This window comes from Nematolebias whitei, chromosome 2 (assembly GCF_014905685.2).
Source record: "Nematolebias whitei isolate Nwh7 chromosome 2, NemWhi1, whole genome shotgun sequence".
Lineage (NCBI taxonomy): Eukaryota > Metazoa > Chordata > Actinopteri > Cyprinodontiformes > Rivulidae > Nematolebias > Nematolebias whitei.
This window is the reverse complement of record NC_056499.1, coordinates 58,578,576-58,596,178: the sequence shown is the minus strand read 5'-3', so window position 1 is coordinate 58,596,178 and position 17,603 is coordinate 58,578,576. Positions and strand designations below refer to the sequence as shown.

General features: G+C 42.4%; 1 protein-coding gene across 1 annotated transcript in view; it reads right to left on the bottom strand.

The window, feature by feature from the left end:
* The window catches only part of LOC119427455 (coiled-coil domain-containing protein 69), a 168,043-nt gene that overhangs the window by 116,897 nt on the left and 33,543 nt on the right, over positions 1-17,603 (bottom strand). Inside the window, exon 3 of the mRNA XM_037695080.1 lies at positions 1,467-1,582. Within this exon, the coding sequence (XP_037551008.1) occupies positions 1,467-1,582 (116 nt within the window). The remainder of the gene's footprint in view (positions 1-1,466; positions 1,583-17,603) is intronic.

Below are 17,603 nucleotides of genomic sequence, written 5' to 3'. Positions count from 1 at the left end.
ATATATATATATAATTTTCTTGTAATTTTCAAATCATATTTTTTTTATGATTGTCTACTGTTGTACTGGTAAATATCTCTGGAGGGTAAACTATATCTTGGCTGCAAGTATCAAACTGTGAAATCCTTCGTTTTCTACAACTGATAGTGGTTGGTCATTAAGTATGAAGTTTATCAACTTCTCTGTAAACTCCGGGGCTTCAGCGATGTCTTCTTCTTGTTCAATCTGAAGCAGCAGCCTGATTTGGGGCAGCCGCGCTCAGTCTGTCCCTCCTCAGAGACGGGCAGACTGAGCGGGGCAGATTGGACGCGGCTGACCGGGGTCGAGTCGCCTGTTGTGGGTTGAGCACAAAGAGTAGCGCCTCGCTGAAGCCACGGAGCTCGAACGTCCATCATAAAACTAACTTTACCGCAGTTTAATGTGGCGCTATGGCTCTGCAGACATTGCACGTTGCTGTCTTGTTTTGTGGTGTTTCTAGTGTAAAATACTTCCACACAGCGGACATGTTTACATGAAAAGTTGGCTAACCGTTAGCCACAGTGCTGCTCACTCAGTCCGCACGTTGTAGCTGCTGCAAACTATGAACTGGATTTCCTGAATGTGAGGCGGCTCTTATTACTCTGGGTTCATGAGACACGACTCCGTTCAGGAAATCCATTCCATAGATTGAAGCCAACATGCATCATGGATCGGAAATCTCTGCAGGTTGGATCGGAAAAATCCGATACGTCAATTATGCTGGTATCGGAGGCCGACACCGATACTGGATCCGCCCCATCCCTAGTTTCAATTGTAGAACAGGGCTGTATGAATGGGTAAGTACAGTCCATTTACCATTTACCATTTTAGATTTTTCATTCAACCTTTATTTATACAGGTAAATCCCATTGAGCCTCAAGGACTCATTTACAAGAGAGCCCTTATTTCAACAAAGAATGATGACACAATGGACAACAGCAACAACAATAAACAGCCACAAAAAGTCATACAGATTAATTACACATAGAGTGAAATACAGTACTTCAAGCCTTTATTTCTTGTAATTTTGGTGATTATGGTTTACAAATAATGAAAAACCAAAACTCGGTCTCAGAAAATTAGAATATTGAGATAAAGTTCTATTTTGAAAAAGTATGCACTCTATGCACAGATAAACAGATGTGAGCTACAAGTGGCACATTCTTCAGGTCAGCCACTCCTGAACCAGACAACATCCGAAGAGTCTTCCAATATGGAAAGTTTTCCAAAAATTCAAAATGTTCTGAGATACCAAATTTTGTTTTCTTCATTATTCATAAGCCATAATCATTAAAATTACAAGAAATAAAGGCTTGAAATATTTCATTGTGTGTGTGTTCATCTTTATAATATACGAGTTTCACTTTATGAAGGGACTGACAAAAAATATACAACTTTTTCATGAATTTTTTAGATGTAGATGATATATGCTCATTTGGAAATCTCACCTGGCTTTTCTTCAGCTCCCCCTCCAGCTGCTTAATTCGAGATTTGGACCAGGCTTTTATTTTTAGGAACTTTGCCTCAGATCTACTGGCTTCTTCTGTTTTTTGTTTAACTTGAGCTGAAAGAAATTAAAAGACTGAATAAGTTATCAAACTAATAACATGAAACAGAAATTTAATGGAACTGAAATAGGGCTTATATTGCATAATTCAAAATATAATTGAAAACAGAACATTGTTTTGGCTGTCTCCAGGGGTGGAGTGAGTACTAAAAAAACATAATCAAGGAAAAGTACACTCACTCTGTTGAAAATTTACTCAAGTATAAGTAGAATTACCAGCATAAAAAACTATCGGCACGTCAGCAATGGACCAGTCAGCGTCAGCGACCTCAATTTGTCCTGAAGTGAACATCCCTTACCTGCAGAGCTGCAGTGGTGTTGCATTACAAACGCTTAGCAGCCAGAGATTTCAATAACAGAGTTCACATGTTTTGATTCATGTTAATCTACTGTAATAAACCTTTGTAAAATACACCAAAATGCAGGACATGGCATCTACTTTGTTCAAAATTCTCTGGGGGAGGATCCCCAGACCCCACCCCACCACCACAACCACCAATGCAGCCTGTTCTGTAATATTCTTTATACAGAATGGAAGGATAAATGACTGTATAATAAATAAATGGACTTTACTTAAAGAATTATTTGCATTTCATATATTATATTATTAAATTTGGCCCACAGCTCTCCGATAGATTTTAAATTTGGCTCTTTCATAGAAAAAGTTTGGGCACCCCTGTTTTAAACAAAGAACACATACGAGGTACAGACAACAGTAGACAATCATAAAAATAGCATTTAAAATGAAAAGTAAATAGAAGAAATTATATAAAAACGAAACAAAAAACAGCTACATTATAAAGCAAAGAAAAAACTAAAAACAGGAACAAGCCTGCATTGGTTTTTGCCATGAACTTAGGTCGTTTTCACACTAGATAGTCCGGTAGACTCGGTTCGGTTCGGGACCAATATTCATGACCTTTTGTTTACATTTGAGTTGGTGCGTTTGCATTCACACTGCACTGTGCAGTCGAGCCAACCTGTTGAACCAACCTATTCCCCCGCTCGTCTGTGGGGGCGCTGCACCAAGAACTACTGAAAGAAACAACACAAAAACCTCTGAAGACACGTCTTCTTCTTCTTCTGTAAATAAAAATAAAATGAAGTGGCATCAAGTTTTAGCAGTTTTAGGAGTTATATTTTGTCATTTTTCACAAATGGACTTAGCATGAGCAGAAGATGAGACAGAAGAACATGGAGAATATTGTTTTTCCACACAAGGCAGCTGACGGCTCCCTATAAGGTCAGAGAAATATGTGTTTGTTTGTCCTGCGGAGCGGGGCCCGGTCTGTTTACATTCACACTGTACTCGAACCGCGCTGGAGTTCGCTTCTACCGGACCAAGACCTAGGTTTTAGCCCGGGCCAGAGTTCGCCTTTTTGTTCCGTGACAGAGTTTGATGGCGCGTTCACACCTCCCCAAATGAACCGGACTTTCTAGGAAAACGAGCTAGAGTTCGATTAAAGTGGACTAAACAGGGCTAGTGTGAATGCACCCTTAGAGGATGTTTAAAGTCCCTTAGAGAGGTCAAGGTCAAGAGCTTCAGATCTTTTTGAAAAGTGTTCCAGGATACAGGAGTGGAGTAAGAAAAGACCCCTTTGCTTAATTCAGTCCGCACTGAGTGTACATTGCAGGTAATTATGTCCTGAAAGCACACGCTGTAGCTGCACTCATGAAGTAGGATATACAGTCCCATCCATCCACTATCTTTTACAAGCTTATTCCATTTTGGGTCACCGGGGTCGCCGGTGCCCATGTCCAGCAATCACTATGCGAGGGGCGGGGTACACCCTGGACGGGTCGCAAGTCCATCACAGGGCCACATAGAGACAAACGAGACAAACAACCATTCACTCTCTCACTCACACCTAGGGACAATTTAGAGTTACCATCAGTCTAACATGCATGTTTTTGGTCTGTGGGAGGAAATCGAAGCACCCGGAGAAAACCCACGCATGCACGGAGAGAGCATGCAAACTCCACCCAGAAAGGACCCTGGACCGGGGTTTGAACCAAGGATCTGCTCGCTGAGAGGCAGCAGCTCTACCAGTTGCGCCACCGTGCTGCCCGATATACAGTCCCTTTCCAAAAAATTAGAATATCATGGAAAAGTTGTTTAACTTCCATAATTCCATTCAAAAAGTTAATCTTTAATAGGTGATAAGATTCAGGGCCCACAATTTAAATGAGTTCAAGTATTTATTTGTTTATTTTTACATAAAGAAACCCATAAAAACAGGTCCAACATTTTTCAGTCAGGTCATCTGGACAGTTTTTTTTTTTGTACTGTAACATTTTGCCTTCGATCCAGAAGGCTTCATGAGTCAAGGAAACACACAACAAAACTGATTCTTCTCCCAACAGCTTACTCCAAAGTGGAACAAACCAGTTATGTTGGTGCTAAGATGGTCTCTTTGTCACACCCCCTCCTCCAATGCCGGCCCTCTTCCTTGTTGACAGTCGTGTCAAACTGGTTGAAAACAACAAAGTCCATGCTCAATAATCCAGGTATAACAGGATTTCAAAAAAATTAGAATACTGTGGAGAAATCAGCCCAAATTTTGCAGGGCATGAATGTTTTAAACTGAGTGTAACACTAATCATCTACTAAACTCAAAGCACTTGCACAGGTTTCCCCAGGTGTCATTAAATTGCTTCAGTTTGGTTCAATTATCTCAGTTCGGTTCAATATGGGGAAGACTGAAGACATAACAGCTGACCAGAAGACCATCATTGATGCCCTCCATAGGATGGGTAAGCCACAAAAGTTCATAGCTAAGGAGGCTGGCTGTTCACAGAGTGCTGTGTCCAAGCATATGGATAATGGAAAGTCTAGTGGAAAGACAAATTGTGGCAGGAGAAGATGCACCAGCAAAAGAGATGATCGTGGGCTTCAGCGGATTATCAAACAGAGAAGATTCCAGAATCTGGCAGAGATCCAGAAAGAGGGGAATGAGGCGGGAGTCACAGCTTCAAAAACCACCACATTCAGACGTATCCGGGAGATGGACTACAACTGTCGGGTTCCTCTGTCCTCTTTTCCGATGAAAGTAAAGTGTGCCTTTCATACGGAAATCAAGTTCCAAGGGTTTGGAGGAAGAAAGGTGAGGAACAGAGCCCATACTGCTTGAGGTCCAGTGTGAAATATCCACAGTCAGTCATGATTTGGGGTGCAATGTCCGGTGCAGGTGTTGGTAAACGCTGCTTTCCTAAATCCGAGGTCACCGCAACAGTCTACCAGAATGTTTTAGAGGACTTCATGATTCCTTCTGCCCAGGATCTGTATGGAGATGCAGATTTTATCTTCCAGCAGGACCTGGCCCCTGCCAATGCAGCTAGAAGCACCAAAACCTGGTTTGATGCCCATGCGACAGCGCCGAATCTAAACCCCATTGAGAATCTATGGGGTATTCTCAAGAGGAAAATGAGGGGCACCAGAGCCAACAACAAAGAAGATCTGACAGCAAGCATCAAGGAAATCTTGGCTTCCATAACTCCCAGGCAATGCCACGTCGCATCGAGGCAGTGATTAAAGCAAAGGATTCCCAACCAAGTATTTAAGATTGACATATCGTTTTGAAAGTACCATATTTTAATTGATTTGTTGTGATCCTAATTTATTTCTTTTTTTCTGCAAAAACTGAGAAGTAGTGTGAGCTGATGTGTTCACAGTATTCTAAGTTTTTTGAAATCCTGTTTTCGTGGGTTTCATGAGATGGAAACCCAAATTATGTAAAAATAAACAAATAAATACTTGAAATCGTTTATATTGTGGGCCTTGAATCGATCCTCTATTAAAGATCAACTTTTTCAGTGGAATTATGGAAGTTAAACAACTTTTCTATGATATTCTAATTTTTGGAAAGGGTCTGTATATGAAGGCAACTTAACCAAGAAGTGATTTAAAGATGAAAATGTACCAGTGAGAGTCTGCGTAAAGTTAATGATGACCAAATCAACAATGAATACAGGGTGAAGTGATGGGTACAGTAGTTACAGCCAGTTATGAATCTTAGCACACCATGATATAGTCCAACATCTGCAAGGTGCTTGTAGGGGCATTCATGTAAATAATGTCATCATTGTCAATGGAGGGGAGGAATGTAAAAGTTACAAGGTGTTTCCTAGAATTCAGAGTTAAACAGGATCTGTTTCTGAAAAAGAAACCCAGTTTTACTTTCAGTTTCTTTGCCAAGTTTTCAACATGAGGTTTAAAACTTGCACCTGCACCTTCCACCTGCATCTTCCACCTGAATCAAGAAGGACCCCACTCACCCAGCACACACACTTTTTTCCCCGCTTCCTTCAGGCAGACGGCTGCGGAGCATTAAGCGCAGAACCACCAGACTGAGGAAAAGCTTTTACCCTGAAGCTGTTAGACTCCATCCATCCATTATCTACTGCTTGTTCCAAAGTCGGGTCGCAGGGGCAGCAGCTTGTGCATGGAGGCCCAGACATCTCTTTCCACAGCCACCTCTTCCAACTCTTCTGGGGGGACCCTGTTAGTCAATTATCTAGACTGACCCTGAGTTTCTGATCTGCTCAAAGACGGATTATAATGAAATTATGACCCAGTTTTGACTGGGTTAAACTGGGCCAGCAACTCTAAAAAGAGTCTCCCAGGGATTCAATATCCATCAAGGAATAGAGTTCATTTTGCTTGCTACATCACGCAAAAAGTATTTTGATGCATCGTCTCATTTTTCCTTACACGTCAAACCACGTAAGATCCGTTGAGATCACACTTAGTCGCTCCCCCTCATGCACGTTACAGGTTGTGCTCCCCTTCTGCAAAGGAGGAGTCTAGGGCCTATAAATCTGTAATGCCATAGGACATCACCCCTTCCGGTTTCTGATCATGACGTAGACCAGACTGGCCAGCACTATAAACTGTAACCTTTTCATGCCTTGATTTTAATACATTTGGTAAAACTGAATTCAGGTTTCCTTGATTCATTATAGTGTGAGTTGCCGCTTCTGAGGGAAGTCCGAGAGGAGGCCTAAGGCCCACCGGCTAACAACAGCTAGCTGCAGTGAACTGTGACCTGCAACCAGCTCCTGTTTGTAACAGTGTGGTGCCTGAAATGCCGGTCTCCCGTCTTTAGAAGTGGTAGTTCATTTCTTATTGTTTAATGGTGACACAGCAGCAGGTGACCAAGTCTGAGCAGACTGTACAAGCCGGCTATTAACTTTCATGAGGTAAGCAGGAAACCTGTTAAATCGAATTTCTGTGTGTGCCATAAGAACTTCAGGCTGCTCTGTTTTTGGTCCTGTGCTCGCAGTTTAGTGAATTGAAAGGCAGTAGAACGTTACAGTATAATACGTGATTTTGTGAGTGTATTTATTGGACGTAAAAGTTTATATACGTGGCGTTTTTTTGCCTGGGCGCACGGGGGAGCAGGCCAGTGACGTTAGCAACATCGCTAACCAGAAGTGGTCCGTGAACGTTATAAACACGCGAGACTGTTTTTTCTCTAAAAATATGCTTCGTCCAGTTGATTTAAGTGCCCGTATATAAATTGTCCTTTGTTTATCGATGAAATGCGGAGGATCCGACGTAGCTGAAGGTTTGAAGCCCCACGTAAAAATTGTGACGTCATTTTTGTTGATGTTAAAATCTTTACGAGAAGCGTGCGCAGTCCGAAAGATATTCCGGGTTTAATTGCCCATTGCTGTATATTAGAAACGCGTTAAAACTGGGACATCTGGAAAGCTTCAAGTAGTGTAGTCATGTGACAGTTTTGAAGAAACTCTACTGGGTTTTGGGTGCCTGTGGGGAGCTTTGCTAACTCCTTGAAAGAAGTTGATGACCTCGGGTTTCTGTTTATTATAGCCTCCTTAGGTTTGTAGTTGAAAACAGACTGGTCAGCAGTGCATCCCCGAGTGACGTTTTCATTTTTTTCTCTTTCGCTCAGGGATGTGCTCCTGATATGGCAGAATCCTTAAAATAATCGCATGTATTTGGATGATCCCTAGAAATAATCTTGAAGAGGTACCTACACAAAACTATATGGAGTTGAGATAGGGATAACTAGTAATCTTTAGAGCAGGCAGAGAGGGACACAGGGATTTATTTTTGAGAGAAAAAAGAGACAAAAGGTATGATTGGGGCCTTGAAAAGCTGATAAAATATAAGGAATAAGGTGCATCTATGTGTGTGGTGTTCTTAAGTGTGTGTTCTTAAGCTAAAACTGACACTAGTCAAAACAAATAATGTGTACGTGATGTGGAAGTGATATGAAAGAAGTGTGTCCATGGTGTATGTCCTTGGATGAGTGATTGTCTACTTATCAATGTCTTGTGGGACTGAAAGTTTGCATTGTGAAACAGTGTTGTGTTGTGAACCTGTAACATCAATAGCCATCTAGTGCAAGGTCACATAACAGAAAATGCACAAAGGTTTATACAGCCAAGGCAGAGGAAAAAAGGCAAACGCTCCACATCAGACATAAAATTGGTAAGTGACCTTTTTATATTAACATCAATTCATTTACATAACTTTTCTAGACCAACAGGGACAGTTCATACAGGCCCCTGGACAGAAGACAGAAAACACCGCACTCAAGTTGGTGTAAGTAGTGTTATAATGTTGGTTTTGTCTGGATCAGAGTGACTGGAGCCTTTCGCCCAGATAAGCAGGCTGGTTAACAGAGTCGTCTGACCTGACTGAAAATTGTTGGATTGTATATCTGGATTGTTGAGCATGGACATTTTGGTTTTGAACCAGTTTGACATGACTGTCGACGAGGAAGAGGGCCGGCACAAGAGTTAGGGGCGTGCCAAAGACACCATCTTAGCACCAACATAACAGGTTTGTTCCACTTTGGAGTAAGCTGTTTGGGGGAAGAATCAGTTTAGTGTTGTGTGTTTCCTTGACTGATGAAGCCTTCTGGATGGAAGGTGAAACGTTTCAGCAAAAAAAAGAAACTGTCCAGATGACCTGACTGAAAATTGTTGGCTTCCATGGTACATTTTTATCTGTGTACATACAATTCAATTCAATTCAAAAATACTTTATTAATCCCAGAGGGAAATTATTTGTTGTTGTAGCTTGTTATCCTCATTTCATACAAGAGATGTTATAGATACTGATGGCTGTAGGCAGGAAGGATCTCTTGTAAAGGTTCATTCCACAGTGGATCCTAAGAAACTGGCTGCAGATGCCGTCCGATCCTTCCACCCAGACTCGGCTGGCCTCTCGGTTCCCCCGGGCTGTATGATCACCCGAATGCCGGGCAGAACTCCTCCCAGAGCGATGGCCACTCCTCCCAGCAGCTGCTGAGCTCCTTGTCACTGCGGACAGCCAACTGTAGGTGCCGAGGGACAATCCTGTCCTTCCGCTGTCATGAGCCGTGTTTCCTGCTAGTTCCAGGATCTCAGTGTTCAGGCACTCGAGCACAGCTGGCTGGTAGATGAGAAAGCATCCACAGAACATCCTTTTCAACTCATTTGAGATTTGGGGATGTAGTTGAGATATTATTTGAGCTTTTGAGATGTTAATCAGCTGCTGTTGGTTGTAGAAAACTGCCTTGTTGCCATGGTTACGCATCATAACAAATGTCCAAAACTAAAAAAGTTTCAGTAAAAATCCTTCCAGCTGCACAGCATCTGATACCAGAGGAAACAATCATCCAAAAAATGTGATTTACATCCAGAAAAAGAGGAATTAAAGTTTTCAAAAGCAAATCTCAGAATGAAAGTAACAGAGCTGCTCCAACATGCAGCCACCTTGAGCAGTGCAATTCTAGAACTCATCATCTTTTGATTATTTCAGTGGGACAGAAAAGATGCAGGATGTCCAGACCCATCCTGGCACTAGTTTAGGTCTGATAAGGTGATCAGGTGGTTCACCTGAGGTAAAATGCTGAGGTGTTTCTTATGTTTATTAAGTAAAATTGAAGGATCAGTTGGGGGTGATGATGGCTCTCATCTGGACTCAGGGGAGAGGAGAGGACAATAATATCTAAACATTTGAATTATTCATTAAAGTTACATAAATAACATACTATGCAGCTTAAGCAACACTGATTCATGCGAGGGTTGGTAATGTAGCTGTGTACATATGGATTTTAATTTCAGGTAATAAAACTAATAATACATTTATTTAAAATGTGCTTTTCAGGACACCCAAGGACACTCAGGGCAGCACGGTGGCAAAACTGGTAGAACTGTTGCCTCTCAGTAAGAGGGTCCTAGGTACGAATCCTGGTCCGGGGACCTTTCTGGGTGGAGTTTGCATGTTCTATCCGTGCATGCATGGGTTTTTCTCCAGGTACTCCGTTTTAGGGGCCGAGATGGTGTAGAGGCAGGGCAGCCGACTTGGGACCCGAGAGTCCCAGGTTCGATCCCCAGTCACTGCACATCACGTGGCGTCTCTGGGCAGCACGTCTAATCCCCAAAATGTCCCCCGGGCGCTTTCAATAGCTGCCCACTGCACCACCTGGTGGTGGATGGGTTAAATGCAGAGACTAATTTCGCCATTGTATCGAAACATACAGTGCTGACATTGTGATGACATTATTATTATTATTATTATTTTCCTCCCACAGACCAAAAACATGCATATAAGGTTTTCAGGCACAAGCCTCATTTGCAAGGTTAGGCCTGCTTTGCAGGGGATGCCTGTGACCTCAGTGGTATTCTTCTGGTTAAATAGAAGTCACGTTCAAACACACAGAGAGTGCTTAATATTTTACAGAGATGGAAAGACAGCGTCTTTTCAGACAAACACTATGTCATAATGCACCCCAGTGCAGCTTCACCTAGATAAATGGATCCACCTTAATTATGGACCACTTTAAACAGAAATAGAAGCCGATATTAACTATGGGATTTAACTAAATGTCTTGGATGAGTCATGATGGGAGCTGGAATTATCTCACAGCAATTGTCCTACAGGTTTGAGATGGAGTATTAAGTGTTAAATTAAAAAAATATGGATTGAAATTTATAATTTTATGTTTCAAAAGTGAAAATTTCACTTCTCCGGTGCCTGTCCCTTAAAAAGTACTGGTTAGACAAAGGTTGTCTTTGAGGATTATTTAAATTATGTGACTTGTATGTCTTGAATAATATTAACCCTTCACAGGTCTCTGGAGCAGTGCTGAACTGGAAAAACTATTGGGACTGCTTTTTAGAACTGTTAACTATAACGCCATTAGTAAAATGGCATGGATAGATGGTTGTACACCCCCCCCCCCCCCCCCCACACACACACACACACATATTTTTTTCTCTACATGTGTTCCCAGATGAAGAATTGTGGACTTAAACCGGGCAGATAGAACAATGAGTGAGGTAACGACAATTGATTCTTCTGTAATGTAGATAAGCTAAATTTGAGAGGTTGTTTTGGATAATAAATTAGGCTGGAATATTGTATAAAATATAAGGAGCAAAAACTGTGAGATATTTGACTTCTAAATCACTTAAAATGTTCAGTGACAGAGTTAAATATAGATTAAATCAAATCTATAGCAGCATTTCATTTCAGGTAAGATTTTTACAAGCGCTAACAGAGTTGTAATACACTATTTTTACTTATTTTTAACTATTCTTTAATAGATACTAACATAAAATATATAATAATGAATTTTAACAACTACTGACATGATTTAAGACATAGCATTTTTAGAGTAATGTTGCATACTACTTAATAATGACTTGTGAAATTTGGTGCATGGAGAGAAGAGAAAAACAATTAATAAGTGTCGCTGATAAAATGCTAAATGACTGTGATGGCTCACTTCAGAAAAACTTAACAGGGATAGGATGATGGATAGAAGGATGAACTGTGGCTGACTGACTGCCCGCCAACTGGGCAGGGTATTGTGCTGTTGTATCTCTTATCACCTGTTCAGGTTATCTAAGCTGAAGAAGCTCCAAGAAGGGTGAACACTCACTCGAGCAGTGGCTCTAGATGAAGGGTCACCTGTTTGAGTTTGTGATCAACGTTCCCGGAGAGGTGTTAGATGAATATGAACCTGTTAAGCCCATTGACTTACCCTAAATGAATGATATTTTTCAATAACTCATAATAAGACTATATACAGACAACTGATGGGAGTTTTGTGATATTGTGGGAGAAGGATTTTTTTTTTCTTCCCCATATAATGTAAGTACAGATGGGTCGCTGACAGAGGCGTTGCAAGTGACAGGGGTTTTGAAGGATGGATGACGGACATCTTCCGGCCTATCAGATGTCGAAGGAAATGCCCCTGATGAGGGGGAATGGAGTGGCGTGCCAGGGGGGAAAAGTCACCAGTTCTACTCCCTGGGTTAAGAATATCAAGAATCAAATGAGGGCGTTATCATTTATCAGGACTGAGGGTTTTTTCAGATTCATACTAATCTGGGTGAGAGTTTATTGACATCAGCTGACATCATTGACATCAAATTAAAGTTACCAGCAAAGTAAAGGGTTTATATTTTCTGTTTTTACTTTTTCTTAGAGGTGGAGGGGTGTTTAAAATATATTTTTAACCAATCAAACACTTTGAAACTGTGAACTTACTGTTTTTATTATAGTTATAGCTAAGAGTTTTAATTAATGCAAATTGATGACAGACTAGAATTTTTTGGATTTTTACATGTACTGAAAGGATTATAAACAGCTGTTTTAACATTACAAATATTTATAGGTTGTGGTTACAATGCTAGTGGGGGAGGATGCCGGTCAGACCTGGCAGACCCAAACGTTTTGTGAGGGTTTGCTGGGAACTTCTGGCAGAGTCTCCTGTGAGGCGGAGCTTTAACTCCCACCTCCGGGAGAACTTCGAATATGTTCCAGGGGAGGTGGGGGACATTGAGTCCGAGTGGGCCATGTTCCATGCCTCTATTGTCGAAGCGGCTTACCGGAGCTGCGGCCGCAAGGTTGTCGGTGCCTGTTGCGGCAGCAACCCTCGAACCTGGTGATGGATACCATCGTTGAAGGATGCTGTCAGGCTGAAGAAGGATTCCTATCGGGCCTTTTTGGCCTGTGGGACCCCGGAAGCAGCTGATGGGTACCGGCAGTCCAAGTGACATGCGGCTCGGGTGGTCGCTGAGGCAAAAACTCGGGCATGGGAGGAGTTCAGATTGGCCATGAAGAAAGACTTCTGCGCAGCTTCGAAGCAATTATGGTCCACCATCCGGCGTCTCAGAGGGGGAAAGCGGTATGCCACCAACACTGTTTATAGTGGGGGTGGTGTGCTGCTGACCTCAACTCAGGATGTCGTAGGTCGGTGGGCAGAATACTTTGAAGACCTCCTCAATCCCACCGACACGTCTTCCACTGAGGAAGCGGAGCCTGGGGACTCTGGGTAGGGCCCTCCAATCTCTGGTGCTGAGGTCACTGAGGTGGTTAAAAAGCTCCTCGGTGGCAGGGTCCCAGGGGTGGATGAGATTCACCTGGAGTTCCTTAGGGCTCTGGATGTTGTAGGGTTGCGTTGGCTTACACGACTCTGCAATATTGTGTGGACATCGAGGGAAGTTCTCCTGGATTGGCCTATTCAAAAAGGGGGACCGTACAGTGTGTTCCAACTACGGGGGAATCACGCTCTTAAGCCTCCCTGGTAAGGTCTATTCGGGGGTCTGGAGAGGAGGGTCCATCGGATAGTCAAACTTCAGATTCAGGAGGAGCAGTGCGGTTTTCGTCCTGGTCGTGGAACACTGGACCAGCTCTACACTCTCAGCAGGGTCCTGGAGGGTGCGCGGGAGTTTGTATAACCATTCTACATGTGCTTTGTGGACTTGGAGAAGGCGTTCGACCACGTCCCTCGAGGAACCCTGTGGGGGGTACTCTGGGAGTATGGAGTACCGGGCCCTTTGATACAGGCTGTTAGGTCCCTGTATGACTGGTGTCAGAGCCTGGTCCGCATTGCCGGCAGTAAGTCGGGCTTGTTCCTGGTGAGAGTTGGACTCTGCCAAGGTTGCCCTTTGTCATCGATTCTGTTCATTACTTTTATGGATAGAATTTCTAGGTGCAGCCAAGGTGTTGAGGGGATCCGTTTTGCTGGCCTTAGGATTGCATCTCTATTTTTTGCAGATGATGTGGTCCTGTTGGCTTCATCGTGATCGTGATCGGTTCACAGCCGAGTGCGACGCGGCCGGGATCAAGATCAGTTCCTCCAAATCCGAGGCCATGGTCTTGAGCTGGCAAAGGGTAGAGTGCCCTCTCTGGGTCAGGGAGGAGGTCCTTCCCCAAGTGGAGGAGTTCAAGTATCTTGGGGTCTTGTTCACGAATGAGGGAAAAATGGAACGTGAGATCGATAGGCGGATAGGTGCAGCGTCTGCAGTGAAGTGGGCGCTGTACAGGTCTGTCGTGGCGAAGAGAGAGCTGAGTCAAAAGGCGAAGCTCTCAATTTACCGATCGATCTCTGTTCCTACCCTCTTCTATGGTCATGAGCTTTGGGTTGTGACCGAAAGAACGAGATCTCGGATACAAGCGGCCGAAATGAGTTTTCTCCGCAGGGTGTCTGGGTTCTCCCTTAGAGGCAGGGTGAGAAGCTCAACCATCCGGGAGGGACTCAGAGTAGAGCTGCTGCTTCTCCATGTCAAGAGGAGCCAGTTGAGTTGGCTCGCGCATCTGTTCAGGATGCCTCTTGGATGCCTCCCTGGTGAGATTTTCCGGATATGTCCCACCGGGAGAAGGCCCAGAGGAAGACCCAGGACACGCAGGAGGGACTATGTTTCTCAGCTGGCCTGGGAACACCTCGGGATTGCGCCAGAGGAGCTGGACCAAGTGGCTGGGGAGAGGGAAGTCTGGGCCTCCCTACTTAAGCTGCTACCCCCGCGACCTGACCCCGGATAAGCGGAAGAAAATGGATGGATGGTTACAATGCTAACCAAGTTTCAGAAACAGTGTGGACCAAAACTTCAGAACCAGTATTTCAGCTGATTACCAGGGCCAATCAAGGGATGCAGCTTCGCTCCTCCAACCAATGAAAGTGACTCCTGGACGGCTGTCTGCACTGTGTCATAATATTAATTTGGAGAGAACCAGGTTGGTACATATTGTTAGAGGCTGAGAGTACCATGACTCCCAGTAGGACTAAAGTCTTAATTTTTCTTGCTGGTGATTTGAGGTGCATTACCATAGTAGAATCAGTTCACTTAGAATTATTTAGATTAGCATTTAGTTACTTCACTAGATCAAGAGATACATTCTTTCAACCCATAACAAACTAGTCAATTAGCCTCAAAGTTCAAAGATAAATGTATTTCCCATAAATTTGCATCTTATTTGAAAATGATCAGTTTCATATATATATCATATCATTACTAGTTTATTCTTCAGATATATGCAATAAAATCACAAAATCTTAAAAGTGAATCAGTGTTTCATTTTAGTGTGCGTTTCATATAATTTATAATATTAATCCTACGAAAGAACTCACGTTTGATTATAATTTTATGAGACTGATTTATTAATAAATTCCAATATTTTGACACTATCCACTACACATTGACAAAAAGACAGGAGAAAGAACTGGAAGTGGCAGAAATGAAGATGCTGAGCTTCTCATTAGAAGCGACAAGAATGGATAAGATTAGGAATGAGATCATTTACCTGTATAAATAAAGGTTGATTGATCATCAGAGGTACAGCACAGGTTGAACAACTGGGAGATGAAGAGAGGACACATTGAGATAGTTTGGACATGTTCAGAGAAGGGACAGTGGTTTGGACATGTCCAGAGGAGGAACAGTGGGCCAAAGAAGACATACACAGGTGCTGATCATAAAATTAGAATATCGTGAAAAGTTTATTTATTCCAGCAATCAGTTTTGTGTGTTTCCTTGATTGATGAAGCCTTCTGGATGAAAGGTGAAACGTTTCAGCACCCCCCCCCCCCCCAAAAGAACTGTCCAGATGACCTGACTGAAAATTGATGGATTGTATACCTGGATTAATGAGCATGGACTTTGTTGGTTTTGAACCAGTTTGACATGACTGTTGACGAGGGAGAGGGCCGGCACTGGCATCTTAGCACCAACATAACTGGTTTGTTCCACTTTGGAGTAAGCTGTGGGGGGAAGAATCAGTTTTGTGTTGTGTGTTTTCTTGACTGATGAAGGCTTCTGGATGGAAGGTGAAACGTTTCAGCACAAAAAAAGAAACTGTTAAGATGACCTTACTGAAAATTGTTGGATATTTCAGCAATTCCATTCAAAAAGTGAAACTCGTGTCTTATATCCATTCATTACACAGATTGATACTGTATATTTCAAATGCTTATTTCTTTTAATGTTGATGATTATAACTGACAACTAATGAAAACCCCAAATTCGGTATTTCAGAAAATTATAATATTGTGAAAAGGTTCAATGTTGAAGACACCTGGTGTCACACTCTAATCAGCTAATTGACTCAAAACACCTGCAAAAGCCTTTAAATTGCCTCTCAGTCTAGTTCTGTAGACTACACAATCATGGGGAAGACTGCTGACATGACAGTTGTCCAAAAGACGACCATTGACACCTTGCACAAGGAGGGCAAGACACAAAAGGTCATTGCTAAAGAGGCTGGCTGCTCATAGAGCTCTGTGTCCAAGCACATTAATAGAGAGGTGAAGGGAGGGAAAAGATGTGGTAGGAAAAAAGTATACAAGTGTAGATGAACATATATCTGTGATATATTCATAAATTAAACGGATTCATTCATTTTTCTGGACTGAATAATATCGTGCATTGAAATTAAATGTGACGTGAGACGTTAATTTTCTTTGACCCATCAAATGCATGCGGTCATTTATTAACAGAATCAAAGTTTAACATCACACATTTACATTAATTTGGCAAATTCTAAAAACAACAACATAGCTTAGTTAGCAAGCTTTACAATTAGGAAACCATACGGCCATGATTTCCCTTGCAACTTTAAACCAGACATTTCTGAAAATATCTGGATGAATTACTGGCAAGATAGAAGAGTTTTAAAGATGGGAAATTGAGGGAGTTTAAAGAGAGAGAAAAGATGGATGAGGGGTTGTTATGTGTCGGTATAAGAACGGCACTCTCCATCCGAACCCAGTTTCGCCCCGGTACGCTTCGGTAGGAAATCGACTCGTTACCTCTCTGAAGATGAATCAGCTGGTACGGAGTTCCATTTAACGCTACCATTTCTAGCGTCTCCGTAGGATGGTTGGGAAACGTCCGGAGTAGTGACGGTACTTAGTGCAGTACACGTTCACCTCACGGGTGGGCTCACATGAGTTGTGAGTCTGTCAGAGTTCCACTCAGATGTGGAAGATTGCATAATTCCCACAAGACTCGGAAGAACTGCGGATCATGTCTGGAACCTCCTGTTCTCTCCAGCACTTTTTCTGTTCGGTTCTGCTCCCCGAACTGAACTGCTCTCCCACCGCACTCGACTGGCTGGAACTAGGAAGTGCCGACATTTAAAGAGTTCTGTTTCCGGTTCATTTGGGAAGTCCTGATTGGCCGAAATAGCTAATCAGGGGTGTGTTTTTGTGACGTAAGAGGTCACTAGAAGTCAGAAAAACAGAAAAATGTTTTGGAACAGACTGAAAATGTTTTTGAGACAGACAAGAGAAATGTTTAGGCGAGTTGGGAGGAAACAGGTGCCAGCTTCTCTATTTATGTCTGAGAGGATTTAAAAACATGACAGTTCGTTCCAACAAACTTGTTTGCGTTTGTCTCCAACCTTGGACCAACTTACACTTGCTCATTCAAAGACAGAAAATCAGAAAATGCATAATTACTCTGTAACACATTCTAACTTGATTTCTACTTTGAATGAGGATTAAAAATTCATTAATACTGTTTCACAGTTGATTTAAAATGAGTAGTTCACTTCAACATTTAAAAATGGTTTGAACTAAACACACTTTGATTATCAAGAAAATAGTAATGATAATAAAAAAGAGAGTGTTCTTTCAATTGATCAGTGCAGGACACTTAGAAAGTCTCTGGATGGACTTGATTTTGTGTTTCTGGACTCAAATCAATGAAATACAGTTCTTGTCCCAGGAAGGCCCTCAAGGTCAGGATTTGACCTGAGGCTTAGTTCACTACA